At 41.6% G+C, this 20,688-nt stretch overlaps 1 protein-coding gene across 2 annotated transcripts; it reads right to left on the bottom strand.

The window, feature by feature from the left end:
- Positions 1-514: 514 nt before the first annotated feature.
- Positions 515-12,138, bottom strand: klhl26 (kelch-like family member 26). Of its 2 annotated transcripts, XM_034146273.1 has the most exons (5): positions 12,078-12,138; positions 11,044-11,190; positions 10,921-10,954; positions 3,585-3,767; positions 515-3,041 (listed from the first exon to the last, which is right to left on the bottom strand). In XM_034146273.1, the coding sequence occupies exons 4-5, from the start codon at positions 3,764-3,766 to the stop codon at positions 1,460-1,462; spliced, it is 1,764 nt and encodes a 587-aa protein (XP_034002164.1). In that variant the 5' UTR covers position 3,767; positions 10,921-10,954; positions 11,044-11,190; positions 12,078-12,138; the 3' UTR covers positions 515-1,459. The 2 variants fall into 2 exon arrangements, with proteins under 2 accessions (XP_034002164.1, XP_034002163.1); XM_034146272.1 differs by lacking the exons at positions 10,921-10,954; positions 11,044-11,190; positions 12,078-12,138 and adding an exon at positions 8,314-8,560.
- Between the last annotated feature and the right edge of the window lie 8,550 nt (positions 12,139-20,688).

The raw sequence follows: 20,688 nt of genomic DNA, 5'->3' as shown, positions 1-20,688 counted from the left end.
ATAATCTGAAAATTACTCGTTAAAAAACATAAATGTTGGTTTATTTGTATGCGTTTAATCTTAAAAAGCTCCATACAATTTTTCTCAAATGTCTTTGGGGGTTTGTGGATATAAACATCTCAAACTTTCATACTGAAATGTATTGTGCCTTAGTTGAGTTGTTGTGAAAATAAGGACAGAAAAAGCACCTGGAAGTTATTTTTAAAACATGATACACCTTTAATAGGATGCACATAAAACCTCACAAATGTCTACATTCCCCTTCGACAAGAGTGGCTTCCTTTATATTGCACTTCAATAATATCATGTGCTTTTACTGGTACACATAAAACAAGACTAATACACACTAAGGCAACAGGAGAAACATTTATGGACATCATTGTGTAGATGATCACATTTAAAAAGAAGAACATGTCTTCCTTAAACACATAACGTATATTAATAAATTCAGCGGCAGAATCAGATGCCTGACAAATACTGAAAAGTGCAGCAATGCAGTAAAAATAAAAACCCAAGCCACCCGGTATCAAACACAGCAAAAAGATTGTTTAAATTATTTTTGAGAGTAGTTTTGATGTTAAATCTGTATAAATAAATGGCACTATATTGTGTAAGTCAAGGGACAAAACCATGTGTGGCACACAATATGCAACACTTGTTTAACATAAAGAGCAGCACACACTGACATTAAAAACACATGAATGATTAATGTAGCTGCCTTAAGAGGTCCAAACTGGCTTCTTATGTGACTGAGAGAACAACTACTGTCAGGTTTCAGCTCAGGATACTCAGGGTAGCTAAAGAAAAACAACATTAACACCACATTTAATATGAGATATCAACATAAAACACAAACACTACCCGTGTTCATTTGTGCAATCATTACTGTCCGTTGTGGTTTGTTGACAAGTACATTTGAGGAGACAAACAACACTGAGATTCGGTCAAAAAAGGATAATCTTAATTATCATTAACATTAACATTCAAAAACTATACAATCAAAATGTCTAACAATATAAGGTTCAGTCTGTTAATACCTTTGTAAACACACAATCTAACTTAAGACTTCCATTCAAAATGTTAGACAATTTGTGCTGTATGTAACTTTAGCCCTTCATTGGTAGAACTATAATACTGTTACAAATGGTCCTTTGAAAGCCTGTATCACAATCATAAGTGTATTAAGATCCTGACGTCTTTTACATAAAAGTAATTTCAAATCAAATTGTGCTCTAAAAGGTTTGTTTGATTGATTAAACACTTCTTGACCAAAACAAGGACACATGATAATATACCAAATGAGTAATGCTGCTTAGTAGCTTTTCGGGCCATTCCATTAAATGACTGAACAACACACAAACACACACCACCTGTTGCTCACATAATGTTCACTCCTTGCGTCAGTGGTCGGCAGTAAAGATCACATATAGTAAAGTCTTCACAGTCACAGGTCGGTTGGTTAGCGTTGTGTGGTGTTTTGTGGAATAATAATTGGTGTGCTAGCGATGCCAGCAAAGGATTCTGGGAAGTGCAAATCCCTCTCCCACTCGTCTGTCTCTGTGTTGTACACCTGCACGATGCTTGTGACATTGTTCAGGTGCCAGTTGTAGCCCCCGACGATGTAGATCTTCCTGTCCAGTAAGCAGCAGCCGGCCTCGGACTGTCCTGCTCTCATGGGGCTGACGGTGGTCCACTGGTCGCTCTCTGGAATGTAATACTCCACCGCAAGCACGTCAAAACAACGGTCCACGTGATCCATGCGGCCGCCCAGAGCATAAACCCGATCCCTGGTGCTGATCATGGCATGCAACACTCTGGGTTCAATCATGGGGGCCCTGAAGTCCCACTGGTCTGAGGCTGGGTTGTAGCAGTGAAGAGTTTTCTTATCCTCCAACGACACGCCATAACCCCCCGAGATGTACAGCCTCTCCCCGCAGGGAGTCCCTGCATGACCCCAAATCCTGCGCCTCAATGGTTCCACATTAGTCCACTCGTTCTTCTTTGGGCAGTAACACTCTACAGATGACAGACTGCCAGATCGATTGCGCCCTCCGGTGGCATACAGCTGTCCACGCAGCACGTTTAGCTGAAACTGGATACGAGCCTCATGCAAAGGTTGGATGCGCAGCCACTGGTTGAGGTGCGGGTCGTAGCGGAAACAGCTGTCTACCGCCCCCTCGCCGCTTCGGTACTGTAAGTGCTGTCCACCAACGACGTACACAAAGTTATCAAGTACGGCAACACAGGCGTGGCTGCACCCTGTGTCCATCTCTGTCAGCTCTTTGAATTGACGAGAAGCCATGTCAGGGAGATGGTACACCTTGTTGCTCACCGTGCGGTCGTTGTCAGTGTACGGCGTCCCTCCAAAGGTGATGACTGACAAGACTTCAGAACGTATGCGTGTCCGCGAAGACTGCATCTCATGCTGTCTGAAGGGAAGAATCTGGTAGTTGAAGGCCTCGAGGAGATACTGGCGGCAAAGCACGTCCTCCACCATGATGTCCACCGTCTGAACGTTGTCCACCAGCTCAGATGAGCGCATGAGGGGAAAGCGCACGTGGCAGAGGACGCTGCTGGCTTGAGCCCGGCGAGACTCGTCATACTGGACCCACCTGATGGCGGCGTGGAAGAGGTCGATCTCGCTACAGTTCTTCAGTTTGTTGCTCTGCAGGAAGAAGACTAGGCGCTCCATGGGAATGTGCAGGAAGTCCTCCTCCTCCGCAATCTGAAGGAAGTGGCGGAAGGTGAAGGCATCCACCGACTCTTTGAGGGAAGACAGGCTGAAGGTGGTGGCCATCTGGCCGATGTGAAGGCAGGTCTCCACGCTCATCGCTGATTTGAGGAACTCTTCGCAGAGCTCCACGACTGGAACCATCTGAAGGAAAACGGCTGCCCCGAGGACATCTTGAATACAGTCCAGGTCTAAAGTGACTTCTGAACTGTAGGCAAAGTCAATGATATGTTTCAGTCCGCGGGCGGACAGGCCCTTCAGCTCAATGGTATCTTGATTTGCCTCCCTCATGCCTCCAGTAAACATTGCTCTGTAACAAAAGAACAAGTCAATGAGCTAGATCACATTTTTACAAATCTATGTCTTCTAAATTCAAGATTTGAATTTTGTATGACATTCCAAGATTTAGTTAGAGCACTTGTATGACATGAAATGTCATCCTCAGAAAATGGGAAAAAGAAGAGCTAGAACAGTATAAATTCAGAAAAAATACATAACTTTACTGTAATGCAGCTTTAAACCAGTAAAAAAGAAACACTCACGCTTCACCATATCCTCACAATGTATCTGGTCTCATATCACAACATCTATACTATAACATTCATATATGATCACGCCCTAGTTCAGATTAAAGATCAAATGAAAGAAAACAAGTGAGCGCATCCTTTAGTGCTTGTTGTGAATTTCACATTTTTCCACTCTTTACCTTCTTCCCCGAACTGAATTGCTCTTAATGTCCTATTTTATCTGCAGATTGCAGCTCACTCAGAGCACTCTGGATAAGAGCATCAGCTAAGTGCTTCCAAATAAAAAATGTAAATGGACAGTGAGAAGTCTTGTGATTCATACTAACCTGAAGTAATCACTACAGGAGGCCAGCACAGCTTTGTGGACCTGGAAGCGCTCCTCATTGATGGCCAGCACAACGTCAAGTAGTTGGCCCCGGGAGCGCAAGACGGACAAGCCCTGGAGGAGGCTGGCACTGTGGCTCGGTGCAGAGAATGTACAGCGCAGGGTGCTATTCTTGTTAGCCATACTGGAAAGAAAAAAATGGTACTGTCACAATGAATAGATAAAGGGATCCTATAAAACCCTCCTATAGTTTTAACTTGAACTTGTGGACACTTTCTTCATTTTTCACTATAAGGATAGAGCTAGATGCTCTGATCTTCTGGTTGAGCAGGCTGTATAGCTCAAGAAAATATAAATATGATCCGTATGATGATATCTAATGTCTGGTGTTAATTCAAGGTGTAGCTGCACACAGCAATACAGTGATGGACATTTTATCTAATATGCCACAGTCGGCCAAGAGGAAATGCAATCTGTGGTGTACAGTGTCTTTGCATTAGTGAGAGCAAATCTGCACACAGGAGAGAAACAACATTACTATCAATAGAAATGTCATGTCTAGACTATCCGCTGTTGCTGCACAGAAAATGTAAACCATCAGTAAGAAGCATGATCACGGTGTTGGAAACACCGTGATCATGCATACAGGTAAGCAATAACAAAGGTCAGTGTGCGGTAGAAAATCTAACTTGTTTGTTTACATCACTGGGGACAGACATGTCAAAAGATACAAATATATTTGAAGACTAAAAAGGTACAAACTTTACCTGAGATTTAAGCTTACTGGCATAATTTCAAATATGAAACATTTGAACAAACACCACATGTAGAAAAACTATATCAGATATTTGTACTGACAGCTAATATTATTTGGCACTTTCCTAATGTACATGCTTTGTTAAATGATTACCAAAATTGCATCCAATCAAATAAAAGGCAGATTACAAATGACAGAAATCCATCTGCTTAAAGGTGGGGTAGGTAATTTTGGAGAAACCAGCTCGAGTGCGCTAGAATTTGAAAATACACAGCCGGAAAAAATCTCTCACTTCCTTACAGAGCCCCTCCTCCAACACACACGAACGCGCACATGACCAATGAGGGCACGAGATAAGTTTGTGCACAGATGGAAGGCTGACAGGCAGGTAGGCCATCCAGTTATTTTAGCCGGGCCGGCTAAAATGATTGGTCGTGCTTTTTACAGTACTACGGCTTCCACAGATGACATTTTTTTATGGATTTTTTGTCAAAGCACTTAAAGGGCCCATGTCATGGCCATTTCCACTGATCATAATTACATTGTTGAGGTATACTAAAATAGATTTATACTGTGCAATTTTCCAAACTCACATTGGTTTCGCATACAGCATCTCTGTCAAGCATGTGTATTCAGCAGTATTCACTTTCTCCACTAAACGACTCGTTGGAGCTCTTGCCCCCCCCTCCCTGTGAGCCTAGTGTGCTCCGATTGGTCAGCTCGGCCACTCGTTCTGATTAGTCAACCACCAGAGAGGCTGCGCCCATGTCTAACAGTGCTTTTCCCGGCTGCTCTCAGCGTAACATCAGTCTTATCATGGCGTCGGTACAGCCGTATATTTTATATACATATATATTTTTAACTGTTGTTATAGAAGAGTGCGACGGCCCCAGGGCCTTTGTCTTACGATGGGGTGGAGCTGAAGAGGCTAATCAGCACGATCACGGACACCTCCGGACACGACGGCCCCAGTCTCTCTCCAAAGCGGCTGCAGGAAGACTAACTCTACGATCCTCTCAACCACCTATCTCTGCATTTACCACAATAAATGTGCCGTGGTTTTGTAAACTCGTGTATGTCTCCTTGTCTTTCCGTTGTGGCTCATAACAAAGAGTAAGTTATTTTTACCCGTTATAAACTACTACTGTTTGATGAGAAATCAAATCATGGTTTGCTATATATGAATTCAGGGAAGAAAGGATAGGCCTACTAAGTATTTCCATTAAACTTTATTTTTAGAAATGTACAAAATGAACATAAATATCCATATATACACACGGTATATCATCCATTCCTCCTCCTCGCATCTTGCCTGCGCACAGTCGGTGCGGTGCCTTTTAGCACGAGGCCTCAGTAGTAGTAGAAGTCATGGATTGTCCGCCAGGATCTGGCTGGACGAAATCAAATGCAAATCACAAAATATTAGAGAAACTTAGTTGTTTTAGATTCGTTAGTAGTAGTTGTGTAATGAACAGCTTGCCTGCTAATATGCTAACCTAGCTTTGTTTACCTTGGTAGCTAACACGATATGAACGTTAGCTTGGAGGAAAGGCAACTATAATGCAGTGTAATAAAACTACTATGGACAAAAGCTAGTGGTTCATATTAGGCTAGCAATAACGTGTTTATAATTGCAATCGTATACGGGTATTCTGCTACCATACAATGTAACTTGCATGAATACATTGTTTTGCGCTAGCATACAGCTAGCCTCGTTAGCTACATGCAGTATATGTACGGTCACAATGTACGGTAAATCACCCGGAGTATACTGTATGAGTATTCCGTGTGTGTGACTGCAGACATTCTCCTGCCATGACAAACATGTAAGGCCATCTGCTGACATTGTAGTTGATATATTTAAACGCTAGCAACGTAGCATCACAAAAATGTTTTTCCGACCAAAACTAGCTCTAGCTCCGTGTGTTAGATCGGTTGCATACACGCTACGCCAGCTATAATGTAATTACGTTTCGCGACTGACCGCACGGCAAATCACCCGGAGTATACTGTCAATAGGTATTTTGTGTGTGAATGCAGACATTCTCCTGCTATGAGATACATGTATGCAAGGCCATCTGCTGATATTAGAGTTGATATATGGAAACTCTAGCAACTTAGTTAGCACAGTTAGCACTGTGTCAATGGCTTAGCAGTCCAACACAGTTTACACATTTAAACAGTCTTGTTTGATAAATACACAAATAACAATGCAAACTTACAGGTTGTATACCCAGATCTTCCCCTGCTCCAAACGGTCCAAACAAGCTGTGCATATCCGGCCTCAAACTGGGCAATGTTTTGGAAGCTTTCGTCTGTGAAATGCCGGTTCTTCGAACCTCTGGAGGAGGAACACGCCGCTGCTGGTGTGGCCATAGCTCTTCGGGATTGGTCCATTTCGTTCCGGGTACCGCATGACATCAGGCGGTACCCGGAAGAATCAAATGGGCAGTGACGTATCTCCAACGAGGCGTTTTGGGGAGGTATTTTCTGTGATAGAGTTTTACTCGCTACAGGGTGTATTTTGAGGGTTTTGACTCTGCACACCGTTTACATGCATAAAAACCTTCATAACACACAAGGGGACGGGTAATAACCGGAAAAGCATGACATGGGAGCTTTAAGATATTCATTGCTATCGGGATGTTAAGAGCATTCCATGGAATATAACAAAAAGTGTATCTCGAGCCGGTTTCTCAAACTTACCTACCCCACCTTTAACACATCCCATTGTTAGAATCCTTCACTTTTGTATTCCGATTAGAATATAATACCGAGCAGAAATCAGGTCATGAAATATTTAATGAAAATAAAGCTCTGGAACATTTAGGCTTGTATACATGGCTGAAACAATACAATATTAAAAACACACATTTTCATTGTTCTGGATGAAGACAGATGATTACTTACAAAATGACTTTCTTGCCCCTCATATTTTTTTATTATTATTATATGATATCAAAACAATATATCTGAACAAATCAAATCAGTATTGTCATTACATGAGGAATATGCCCAAATATAAGATTACAATTTTCACATTAGGGCTAAAACAACAGTTTGTCTATAAAGCCCTACAAGTGTGAAGTATTCCACTTTTTTCATTTTTTGTGTACGGGAGTCATTTTGAAAACACTGGTGTTACTAAACCATAATTTATCAAAGTATTCACACCTGTGAGTTTTCCCACAGTGAGGTGTCAACATGAGAAAACGGCCAAATAATTTATACAAAAATGTACAGTTTTCACAACCCATGTTGAACTATCAGCCTTTATTGAAACCAATAGACATGACTGACATCAGTCAGTGTGTTTTATGAGATTATATTCAAAACAGAATGAAAACAAGTAAACACACTTTCACTTTTACCATTTATGTTCACAATTTGCAACTTTATTTGGCCGAGTTTCCAGTGAAAGCTTTTTAGTGTTGCTACGCCAAACTTTTTTTGTAAGTTTGCTGTATATTTAACGCAATTTTACCATAACAGTGACACTATAATGAATTGTGCCTTGATCTTTTCTTCTTTTTAGGTAATATTGTTCCCGTTACAGTCATGCAAATAAAGCATAGGCCTACTAAATTAAAATGTACATTAATAAGGGTGGCGTTATTAACATTTCAAAGTATTGAAAGTAGTAAAAGAGGAATGCTTTACCAAACGTCAACAGTGTGTTGAAGTTAATCTGCTACAAACAGCAGGCTCACTTCGGTGTGTTTACTCCACTGAATGGGAATGGTCACACCCTTACTTTATTTCCACTGCTGGCCACCCCCATAGCAGTCAGTGTGGACGCCTGGAGGCCAGCACAGCTCCTCGGTGTTTCCCGGAGTCAAGCCGTGACGCCGACACGCTTCAGCGGGTCTCGATAGGGCTGCAGCCATGGAGCCGTGGAGGCTTCGCACAAAGTAACACCGAGGGACCAAAACAGCACCGCGGACACAGCACATCCTCACCCGGCTTCACTCACCTGCTCTGTGGGTGTTTCGAAGCACAGTCCCCGCCATCCGACTCCGCCATCTTCTAGCACTAAGCAACACGCATGGAGCATTTTCAGTAATGTTACCAGAAGGTCAAAGGCACGAATGGCCTGTTCATGCCGTTTACAAAAGTATAAACACAGCCAGTTATGCAGGCACGGGGGGAAACAGCATTGTCTCCGGTGGGAACACGGTGCTGACCTCTCCTACCGGCGGTCTGCTGCACCTCCTTCCTCTGTACCGACAGCCTCTTGCCGCTGGGAGGCTCCACTGTCACATATGCGGTCATATATCTACAGGTGTACTGGTTCCCATGTGGCTTTACCACCCCCCACCCACTGGGGAAAGAGGTATTCAGATCATTTACTATAAAAACAGTCATAACACAGGGTTGCCAACTTTGGGTACCTGGCTGGAGTGAGATTTTGATATCATGGGTTTAATTCGGTTTAATTACACATATGCGCACAAAATGACTGCTATCGTGTCAGCAGCGGGACCTTAGCATATATATAGGATATATATACAATATATACAAATACACAATAATGGACACAGACTATAAAGGGCACAAAGTTTCATTCACTAATGAAAGTCAAACATGTTTGTTTCCACTGTTTTATTGTGTGCCTGTCGCGATAAGCAATTAATTGACTTATCGTACGATAAATAAAAATGAACTCGATAACTTTTCTGACCTCGATAAATTGCCATTTACATGAGGATGTGACTAGCAGTTTGAAAGGATGTACTTGAATTATTATTATATATTATCATTATGTCAGTGGTCTAAAATGGTCATACAACGGTGCCGACAATATTATCGTTTATCGCAATAATTTCCGGGAAAATGTATCCAACAAAATTAATTATCGTGAGAGGCCTATACATGAAACACACACACACAAACAAATCTACAGACTTACTCCAAACTGCCAAATATATTAATTAACACACTCTCACTCTCATATACTCTTTGACTCTATTTTGGCCTAGTAGAACAATAAGCAGCAGACTTTTTTAAATACTAACATAAAATACACATTCTGGTACTCTCTTGAGAAGAAAAATAAATAAATCTATTACTACACATTTAAAAAAATGAATGCCATATTAGTTTTTTGTTACTTTGTTCTGAAAGCTGAACCTGCTGCAGCAGTGCTGCTCCTCACAGAGAGAAGAGGGAAGAGGCTGTGTGAATTACTTTACATTGTGGATAAGGGTGGATAGCCCCCATTGTTCTGTGTGTCAAAATGAAAGACAGCCCACACACCTATCAACCATCAAACCGTGGGGTCTTATTTCATTACGTGTTGATTTCTATCAACACGTAATGTTGTATCGATGTATAGAGTGGCGAAGTCCCTCCCCTTCTGGTGGACCTCCATGGGACCTTATTTCGGAAAAATTATGTATTGAAGTCAATGGAGAGAGAAAGATTATCTTTCGATCCCGTTTGAATTGTGCCACGAATTACACATATGATGTTTGTCAATTTAAAAGATAATTTTGCAAGTCAAAAAAAAAAAAATGTGTCGTAAAACTGTGAAGTAACACATTTGTTTGTGTGAAACGCTCAATGAACTACATCTCTGGTCAACAACACACGTCACCAAGATGGCCGTCACTACTGTCTTGTCAACAAAACGATTGACTACCCTCACTATCACCACAATGAAACACGTCCTGAAGAATGTCATGCAAAGCTGCCTGCCTGCCTTCCTTTGATTCTCTCTGAACTGCCTGGTCGTTTTAATGTTTAATGTCAACCATTTGTGCAGATAGCATGAAGTAGAAAAGATCGCTAGCGTTAGCGTTAGCATTTCTCCCCCGGGCTTAAATTGTGTATTATAGAATGACCACACCGGTGACAGTACTCTTCAAAGGGTTCACGAAATATGACTACTACTCTTACTGTTTAACATTTTGGGTTACTTAATGTTACTTCATGTTAAGGCTAATACAAATGACAAGGTTGTAATGCTAACTAACGTGCTAGCTACTAGCTAGGTAGCTAACTTGATCAAGCCACTCCTGGTCCTTTCATCAGACGGGAAGCAAAAGAACGAGCAAGACCCATTGCTGGTATGATAACAACCTGGTACTAAGCACACAGGCATCTTGTTAAAGTTATCTTATCTTAGCCAGCGCCATATAGATAGATTATATCTATATGGCGTTATCTTATCTTAGCTATCTCTATTTTAGTGGAGGAAAACAATTGTGACATCACTTACGCGACTCTGGGATTTGTAGTCTTTCTAGTTGCGTATTTTTCATAGTCTTATATTTCAACAGTTTTACGACAAACTGTGACTTTTTTGACATGGAAATGATTTTTTAAGATTGACAAACATCATATGTGTAATTCATGGCACAATTCAAATGGGATCGAAAGATACGTTTTCTCTCTCCATTGACTTCAATACATTATTTTTCCGAAATAAGGTCCCATGGGGCGGAAGTAGATGGGCGTGACTTCGCCACTCTATAGAGAGAGAACACTTATGCATCTTTGCACCACATTGACATGATAAGCTGCAACAATCACATTTAAATTAAATAAGTGGAGGTGGAGTGTGACTGTGTGTACGTACCATTTGACGATTGACCAGACGATGTGGACCCCATCTGCAAAGCAAAACAAGTTGATCTTACAAACACTTCCTAACATGTAAACAACGCTCTGTATGAACGTGTGAAGCAGAGTGTTAGCCCACCTTGGGGGAGCGTGTCTGGGGTAAGTTGACGGAGTGTTTCAGCCTTTTGACGGCCTCAGTGATGGCCTGGGTCTCCGTCTCGTCCAGAGCACAGCACAGGTTCTTCAGAGTCTGCACCACCCGCTCCACCGTCTTATACTGGGTGCTCTGAATATAGAGATACACGTTGGTCAGAGGTAGGAAGTAGCGGAGTACAAATACCTCGTTACTGTACTTAATTACATTCCACTACTTATTTTTCTGATCACTTTTTACTTCTACTTCTTACATTTTGAACACAAATACCTGTACTTTCTACTTCTTACATTTTGAACACAAATACCTGTACTTTCTACTTCTTACATTTTCCAAACAGGCTGGTTACTTTAGTTTGAATGTGTGTTTGGTGGCGTGATCATTATTATTTAGAGTCATTGCGTGCCTATTGATTTGAACACGATCCGTGTATCCATCATTTCCTGGTCTTCTCTAAAGAAGAGGGACCAATGAAAACGTTGTCATGTTGCCGTTGTTCAGCATGGAAACATTCATTAGCTAACAATGACATTATTGTTCTATTAATATAAAGGGAGGTCAGGTACTCTTTAAAACAGCTGGTAGTTATGGGTACTTTTTACTTAAGTACATTTCAAAGCCCTCTTTACTTTTACTTAAGAAGTTTTACCAGAGTATTTCAAACACGAGTATCTGTACTTCTACTTGAGTAAAGGATGGAGGTGTGTGGCGCAGTGGATAACTGCATTGGTGTTCGGATCAGGGGAGCACAGGTTCAAACCCCACTGCAGTCAGCATGTCGTTGTGTCCCTGAGACACTTCACCCCAAAGTGCTCCTGTGGGGATTGCCCACAGTATTGAGTATGTAAGCTTTGGATAAAAGCGTCTAACAAGTGACATGTAATGATTCAAAAAGCTTTTGAATATTGAATAACAAACCAATGTGGTTTACTTGTTATCCACATTTTAGCTGCTAAATGTTTTTTAGCAATGCTTTTCTTTGTGCTCCACATATCTAAATGTATAAAGTGTGTTTTCACCTCCGTTCCCTCCTGTTTGCTGCAGTATGGCAGCAGCGGTCAGGATGGACCGGGCACAGGGTGTGGAGCTGCCTACTCTCAGCGGGGGGGAACTGAACGTGGAAACTGTGTTTCTCTGAGGGATCCTCCATGTAGTCTGAGAAGCCTTCTGAGGAAACAAGGTCAAACTATTTAGGATAATACAAGGAACAATGTTTAGGCAGTAAATAGAATTTCAATTACATTTCTACTTAAATGTGCAAAAATATTAGAACATCAGTCTTTGTGGCATGCAGGTAATCAACTGTTTAAGCTTTTACCATTAACATGTAGAATGAATGTTGCAAATTACTTGAAATTAGAGCAACTACAATCTATTGTTTACCTCAGTGTAGCCACAGAGGTCCAGCTAGCATGCTAATTGCTAACGTTATATTATCGTTTTATCCCAGAGGGGAAAACTAGTTTCTAATCCTGAGAGAAACACCTCGCCTGAAACACACGATTAGTGCCATGAGTTAGTGAAGCAAATTACAGAACATTGCACACTTATTCACAAGTCAAAACGTGTTCATAGCGGGCATGGATGAGAATAGCTAGCTAGCTAGATGTTATTAGCCAGTATGTATAAGAGGAAACGTGAGGTGGAGAAGAAGGAAAGGGGGGAAGGAGAAAGCGGGCCTGGTTTGGTCCGGCCTGCTTAAACCGTGCTACGTGCTGCAGTGGAAAAGCGCCATAAGTGTGTTGCTGAACTTAGAGGAAAAATGCAGAAAAGTTAAATTAATTAAAATTATAATTGTTAAAGCTCAAATGCATTGCACTGACTTTGTTGGAAAACTTGAAAGTGAAATGTAAATCTGCATTAGCACTAATTATAGAAAAAAGACAAGTCACTCCAACTTAGCTGAAGTCACAAAGACTAAAATTAGATTTTCCATGTCGCGCAAAAACAAATCCGTCCAAATAACACGTGTCAGTTCATGTGACTTGATTACATTCCTTTCCAATTAGCCAGTTAGCAAACAACACCAAACAAACTCCAAATCAGGGACATGTTGCCATAGGCGGATTTTGCGGGGGGTCAGGGGGGCATTGCCCCCCCTAGTGGCTGAAATATGTTACAGCATTACTATGTCGAAAACTGTTCCAATACAAATATTTCGTATATCAATATTTTAATAAGGTAGGACCAGAGATGGGGTCGTTACTAAAAAAAAGTAATATATTGCATATTACATATTACTTTAAAAAAAAGTAATATATTACACTACTTCGTTACTCTCTAAATAAAGTAACTCGTTACTTTACTCGTTACTTTACTCGTTACTTTACTCGTTACTTTACTCGTTACTTTACTCGCAGGGCCGGCCCGCCCCTCCCTACAGGCAGATCACGCAGACTGCTAAAGTTTCAAATGTTCTCTTTAGTTCAGTTTCCATTGTCGCATAAGACTGATCCAGATAGCTCTGACTATGGCTGTCCTCTGTCTCCTGCTATCTGTATTTTGCGCAGTATATCTCTGAACGATGCGATGGTGATTCCACTGTGCAAATGGGCAACATTACCTCTACTATGAAGGATGCTACAAGCCTGTCCATCTCTGCTTTGGTTACCGGTCCTCCAAATTCTAATTTGTGCTGCTTCGGAGTCGGCGGCGGCGCACTCACAACATCCTCACTCTGGGTTCGGGGGTCCTTAGCTATTAGCTTCACCTTAGCATGTGTTCTTTGCAGGTGTTTGTTGAGGTTTGACGTGGTGTTTACAGCAGTGGATAACAGCTTCTGGCCTGGACACAGTTTGCACCTCACCGTTACATTCCTGTCTATTCTTCGGACAAACTCAAAATAATGGGCATACCTCCACCCCTCGAAAGTTATCGCTGACTCAGCCATGTTTATGCAGCACTGCACGTAGAGATGTGGACGCGCAAGTCGCGCAGATTACGTACATATAAACCTGCGGCGGAAACCCCTCTTGTCTGTCAGTGTGATTATGACTGATTTTATATAAGTAACAAAGTAACGCGTGTCGGGGCAATTATAGTAACTGTAGTGTGATTACTGAATTATAAAAGTAACGCGTTACCGACAAAAGTAATATTATTACAGTAACGCGTTACTTTTTAACGCGTTACACCCAACTCTGGGTAGGACACTGGTTAATAATATTGTAGCGTGTTCAAGTAACCAAGGGATATAGTAGTTATCAAATAAGTATAAGATGTGCACAGTTATGATAAGTTTTACAGTTATGTAATGCACTGTGTTGTTGGGGGGAGAGACCGCCCCTTCCATATGAGTGTGTGTGTACGGCGGGCATGGAAAAGTCATACTCAGTGCGGTGAGCGCTGGCTTTATTGCTACTGTATCCGTAGCACCCCACGCAATAGTTGGGACTGTGTACTGACGTCAGTAAAAAAGGTTTGCCCCACCATGCGCAAATGTCAAACTACGCCTATGCATGTTGCTCTGCTTCCCATCTTAATACCTTTCCTCCATCAGGGACAGGAACTTAGTGAATGTAGGTAAATTAAAAACACTTAAGAGGACTCACTACAGGTAAATATAGCATCTCAACCAAGAATCCAGGCTAATTAAAATAGACTTTATCATTTGGGGACTTGTACTTGGTAATCATCTCTCACCTGGGGGCCTGTCAAAGGCCCCCAGGTGACATTTGTCCCTCAAACATTATTCTTTTCAACAGGAGAGCGGACCTGTTGCTTCTTTAGAGAATCACAGAGCTCAGAAAAAGGAGAAGAGATGCCTTTAAACAGAAACGCATGACATCTCTCTTTCTGTCTGTTACTGCTTTCACACTGAGCTGCAGTCGATACTCCAACCTGTGGTCAGAGAGGTGAGTTATCGAACACAAATATCTGTCAAAGTGCAATCTATCCACTGTCTCACCATGAATACAAACAACAAACATATTCTCATGTTCATAATGGGTCCATCCCAACGCTTTGTTGCATCTAGATGGATCTCAAAGTAAAGACATCTTTAGTTCTTCTCTAGTCTTGTTGTGGTCATTTAACATCTTGCCAAGGACAACAGTTGAAAATTAGCCTGCTGGCTAATACTGGCTCATTTTAAAGCAATGTGGATTAATGTGCACTGTCCTTTAAATAAATAAACAAACAAACAAACATACAATACGGACCAAGTGAGTTTTATAGGTAACAGGAACTTGTTGTCTCTGATACATCGGGGTTCATACTATAACTGTGGTACATTCAGCTGGTTGCAATAACGATGAAAATGGCTGATATGCTAAAGTCATAATAAAATTGTATAAGGCAAGACAAGATATGACATTCTAGAATCAGAATGATTGCATTAGGAGGATATATTAGGGTAATGTTCAGCTTCATGTTTATAATCATCTAAGTCGCTCCCAATGACTCGTAAAAACAATAATTTGGACAAGAAGTTCACATAAAGTAATGAAAGATTTTTTATTTATTTAAATCTGATGGTCTTTGCAGGATCACAGCATTGTTTACAGAGATGCAAAAATGAACTTTTAACATGATAATAAACATCTGTTCTTGCTTTGTTATTAGTACACAGTGTATTTCACAGATCATAAAGTTAATTAAAGTGATAAGATCACAACATGTCTCAGTATCTCATTAAATGCATTGTTATTAACTTTAACAAACCACAACACAAATAAATACATGAACAATAACCACACATCTTGAGTGATTGTCATTAATAAAGTTTTTCAGTTCAATAATATTAATGATCATAAACGTGCGACAACTCATCGACTAATTGCCTGAATTGTATTGGCAGCCCGTGATTCAACACAGTGTGTTCCCTCTTCAGATAGCAGTCCTTTAACTTAGTCACCAACATATCATACATGTGTTCATATGTTTAAAGTGGACCTATCATGCTATATTTGAATAATATAGTGTAGGACCATACATATAAGGCATATTTATACTTTTTTTTTTTCAAAATACCAAACAGATCATGCATTTTAGCCATGCCTCATTTTGCTCAATTTGACAATTTCTAGCTCTGTTTTAGCAAGGGCAGATTCAGTGAGAACAGCGCCATCTACATGCCTGGCATATGTACTACAGCGTCTCCAGCGCTTTCGAACGGCAATGGTCGTGGCCGTCTCCTCCTGATTGGTGGAGTTGGCCCAATAGCCGTAGCGCCACCGTCCTGACGTCAGGACAGTGTTCAAATCTGGATCAGTTTTTATCAGATCCGTTGCAGCCCCTTTTTTAGAGATTTGGGTATGGAGGAAAATAGAGAGGGTTGTGTTTTCTGACACTTGGTGAGTTCCCTGGAACACCGGGGACACATATTCATGTATAAAAGACGTGCAAAAGTGCATTTTGCATGATAGGTCCCCTTTAAGTGGGTTGGAGACATTTAACACAAACTTTTCTAATTTTAATTACATTTATTTTTATTTTTATTCAATGAAAAAACATATCTGAATTCAATGCCTGACTTTTTGAGACTTGGCAATTCAATTCTACAAAATAAAAGAGCACTTAAAAAGTTAATTTAGACAAATGTAATGCGGGAAAACCTGAACACCAGGGAAAGCCCAAACTGATAGATAATTGAGAGGGTGTAGAAGAAAAGGGTGAAGGAGGAAGGGTGGATAGAGGGAGAAGGATAAGGTGGATGAAGAAAGGATTCAAGTAGATGGAGGAGGAAGGGGAAAGAGAGGGACTTGTGGAGGTATTTCTTAAGCGTTTTTTTTTTATATCACTCGATATAAAGTGGGAAAACCCGGCACTCCGGGAGAAAACCCTATATAGAAATACGATAGAGAGGTTGAGGAGGAAGGGTAGATGGAGGTGGGGTGAGGAAGATGAAGGAGAAGAGAGATGAAGAGTAAGAAGAAAAGGCAGCTACTGTCGCCGTAGACAACTAGCAGTGGCTTCTATCATACTCCTCTCTTTTCTTCTCTTTCTTCTTATCCTTTTTGCTTTTCTTCCCCATACGTACCTTTCCTTCCGCGGGGGTCTTCTTTGGGTCAGAGACTTCTTCTGGGTCCTTCGTCTGTTCCTCTTTCAGCAGCACTTCCTCTCCTGCCTCGGCCTTCTTTAGGTCAGAGACTTCTTCCAGTTCCTTCACCTCTTCCTCCACCTTCTTCTCTCTGGTTTTGCAGCTCTGGTCTTTCAGCACTGCCGCCCAGGTACGTTTTTTCTCCTCTCCGCTTTCCATTTTCTGCAGACCCACCTCTCCTGCCTCGGTCTTCAGTAAGTCGGGGAACTCTTCCACTTCTTTCTTCTCATCCGTCACCTCTGAGGTTTCACAGCTCTGGACTATATTGGCCAGGCTGTCCATCTCATTTACGATAATCCCCATCGCTTTCAACGCCTTTTCTCTTTTCCTCTCATGTTTTTTCTTGTTTCTGTTTTTTTCTTTCTGCAGCATTTCCTCTTCTGCCTCGGTCTGCTTTAAGTCGGAGACTTCTTCCAGTTCCTTCACCTCTACCTCCACCTTCTTCTCTCTGGTTTTGCAGCTCTTGTCTTTATTGGCCACCACTGCTGCCCAGCTACGTTTAGTCTCCTCTCCGCTTTCCATTTCCTGGAGGCCTGCCTCTCCTGCCTCGGTCTGATTTAAGTCGGGGGACTCTTCTGGTTCTTTCTCCTCTTCCTCTTCCTCTGGGGTTTCACAGATCTGGTCTTTATTGGCCAGGTTGTCCTCTGTCGGTTTTACCTTCGCCATCGGTGTGAAGTTAATTTCCCAGCAATTTGGTGTCTCAACAACAAGGTCATTTATGGACTCCTCCTGTGGTTTGATCAATTCCTCATCCAAGCGAAGCTGTTTCTCAGCCTGGGCCTCAGGGAACTTCTCGTCCAGTTTGATATCCTTGACTCTTTTCCTCTGTTGTTTTTTCTTCTTTCTGCTTTTCTCTTTCTGCAGCACTACCTCTTCGGTCTTCTTTAAGAAGAAGAACTCTTCTGGTTCCTTCTTCTCATCCTCCACCTCTGTGGTTTCACAGCTCTGGTCTTTAATGGCCACCGCTGCCACGAGGCTAAGTTTGATCTCCTCTCCGCTTTCCTCTGTCTGCAGCTCTTCCTCTGCTGCCTCGGTCTTTGGGAAGACTGGGAACTCTTCTGGTTCTTTCTTCTCATCCTCCACCTCTGGAGTCTCAACTACGTCCTGTGTGGACTCCTCCTCTTCATCCTCCACCTCTGGAGTCTGAACCACGTCCTGTGTGGACTCCTCCTCTTCATCCTCCACCTCTGGAGTCTGAACCACATCCTGTGTGGACTCCTCCTCTTCATCCTCCACCTCTTGAGTCTGAACCACGTCCTGTGTGGACTCCTCCTCTTCATCCTCCACCTCTTGAGTCTGAACTACGTCCTGTGTGGACTCATCCTCAGTGAACTTCTTCTCCTGATCTTCACTTATCTCGATCAAGGTGACTTCCTCTGCCTGGCTGTGATGTGTCTCAGCTAGGTCCTCAATGGATTCCTCCTCTGGATTCTTAATGTGATCCTCCATCTTTTGGACTTCTGTCACCATCACTGTCTCCCCGTTTTGTTGTTCCTCAGCCGGGCCCTGGGTTAACTTCTCCTCCAGGTTGTTTTCGACCTTGACTTCCTCCTCCAGGATTTCTTGCTTCACAGCCAGGACCTTTGTGGACATTTCCTCCAGATGTGACTTTTTGTCCTCAATCTTCTGGAATTTATCCTTAATCAATTTGCTTAGAGAAGCCCAGCTCTCTCTTTTCTCTGCCGTGTCTTTTCTAATCCTCTCTGCCAGGGACTTGTTATCTTTCTCAACGCTTTCAACGTTTGTCACCTTTTTCTCTTCCAGGCTCTTTGAAGATTCCTCCTTCAGTGCATTGTATTTCTCCTGCCAGTTTGTGGACACTGAGAGACTGTGAGAGAGAGACTCCTTTTCCTGTTTCAGACCCATGATTTCAGAGTCCTTCTGGTGGATCAGTTCCTGCCAGCCATTCTCAGCTCGCACAAATCCGGCATTGTTTTGCACCAGCAGCTGGTGTGCTTGTGTCAGACCCTTTATTACAGCTTCCCTCTGCTCGATCCTGGAAATCACCATATTCTGGTGATAAGACCAACTCACCTCCCAGTGCGTGTTTTTCACTGCCAGGTCTTTTGCGTACTTGTCCAGAAGTTCATATTTGAACTCCCAGTGTTTGATAACCTCTACAAGTTTAGCTTTGCTGAAGGTATTTGTGGCCTCTGTGAGCCTCTGAGCGGCTTCCTGCTCACACACTACTGGGCTAATTATTCCAGCCATGGCACAGTTTGTTTTGACTTGAATTGTGCGTAGTTAGAATAATTGAAGTGTGTCTGTACGAAACCGTGTTTCTTTGTAGAAAACGGTAACTGTCTTTAGTAGATTTTATCTCTGTAAAAGACTGTATTGTTCGTATGTTGAATGTAGTTTTCTGTAGAAGTTAGTGTATCTAGTGAATCCGAATAACCTGCAATTAACACGACCTGTTCCAAGGGAGTTCCAGAGTATAAATGTGAATCACCCTTGCATGTTTTGAATGTTCCGAATTCCAATCCAACATCAAGGCAGATGATGTCATAATTTATCTGGTGATGACGTTATGACATCATCAGCAGAGGATGTCATGAGGTGTAGGTGCTTGGATGTTCTTTATCATGGCCTTCAAAATGGATTCTTAATTGAAGTGTAAAATAACAATACCCAACACCATGTTCACTTCAAGCATTTAAATATATTACTATTATGTTAATTAACCTAAGGTAAAATGTGAAATAAATTGATGAATTTTTTATTTGCTTTGTCTATTTTCTATGATTTCTCAAGTGTTAAGAATCACTTACGGGTGGCAGTTGTTTAGATATGATTTTAAGCTAATTGCAATTCAAATATGTTGATTATATACAATTTATATTTTCAGAAGGAAATTTAAATCAACAAAGAAGTCATGTTCAAGGAATCTCTGTTACGATACATTATTCATCACCAAACTTTTTAATCTGCTCAGTTATTATATATATTATTATTAGCATGTTTTCCTTTTCTTCAAGGTTCAAGGTTCAAGGCTTTTATTGGTCATACGTACATAGCTACAGTGTAGTTATGACAATGACAATCTTAGGTCACAGGCTCCTCCAACAGTGCAACACAATAAAACAGAAAAATAGTGCAAGTAAATAAGTAAAAATTGTAAAATAGTGAAAAAGTGCAATAAGAGTCTATATACAAGTGATTGGAATATGATATATTAGATAAATAATTGTTAAGTTGCAGCCAGATTAATGTTATGGATATTGTTTCAAAAGTGCAGGTGTGACAGAGACACTCAGAGACACTCAGAGACACTCATGCCCCTTTCACACCAACGCGTTTTCAGCGCCGGCTCGGAGCTAGAGCCTGAAAAGTACCGTTTTTCTTAGCTCCGGAATCCGGAGCTAAGAGGACACTCAGAGACTCTCAGAGACGCTCAGAGACACTCAGAGACGCTCAGAGACACTCAGAGACACTCAGAGACTCTCAGAGACGCTCAGAGACAGATTTGTGCGTCTGTTGCTTTACTGTAAATTGTGAATATACTGATAAACAAAAACAGGCAACAGTGTTGGACTTATGAGGTGTTGATATCCTTGTTTCAGCTGTAAATATAAAAACTAGGGCTGTCA

The sequence above is a fragment of the Trematomus bernacchii genome, unplaced genomic scaffold (genome assembly GCF_902827165.1).
Source record: "Trematomus bernacchii unplaced genomic scaffold, fTreBer1.1, whole genome shotgun sequence".
NCBI lineage: Eukaryota > Metazoa > Chordata > Actinopteri > Perciformes > Nototheniidae > Trematomus > Trematomus bernacchii.
The sequence above is the reverse complement of the archived record's forward strand: the minus strand, read 5'-3'. Positions and strand labels throughout refer to the sequence as shown.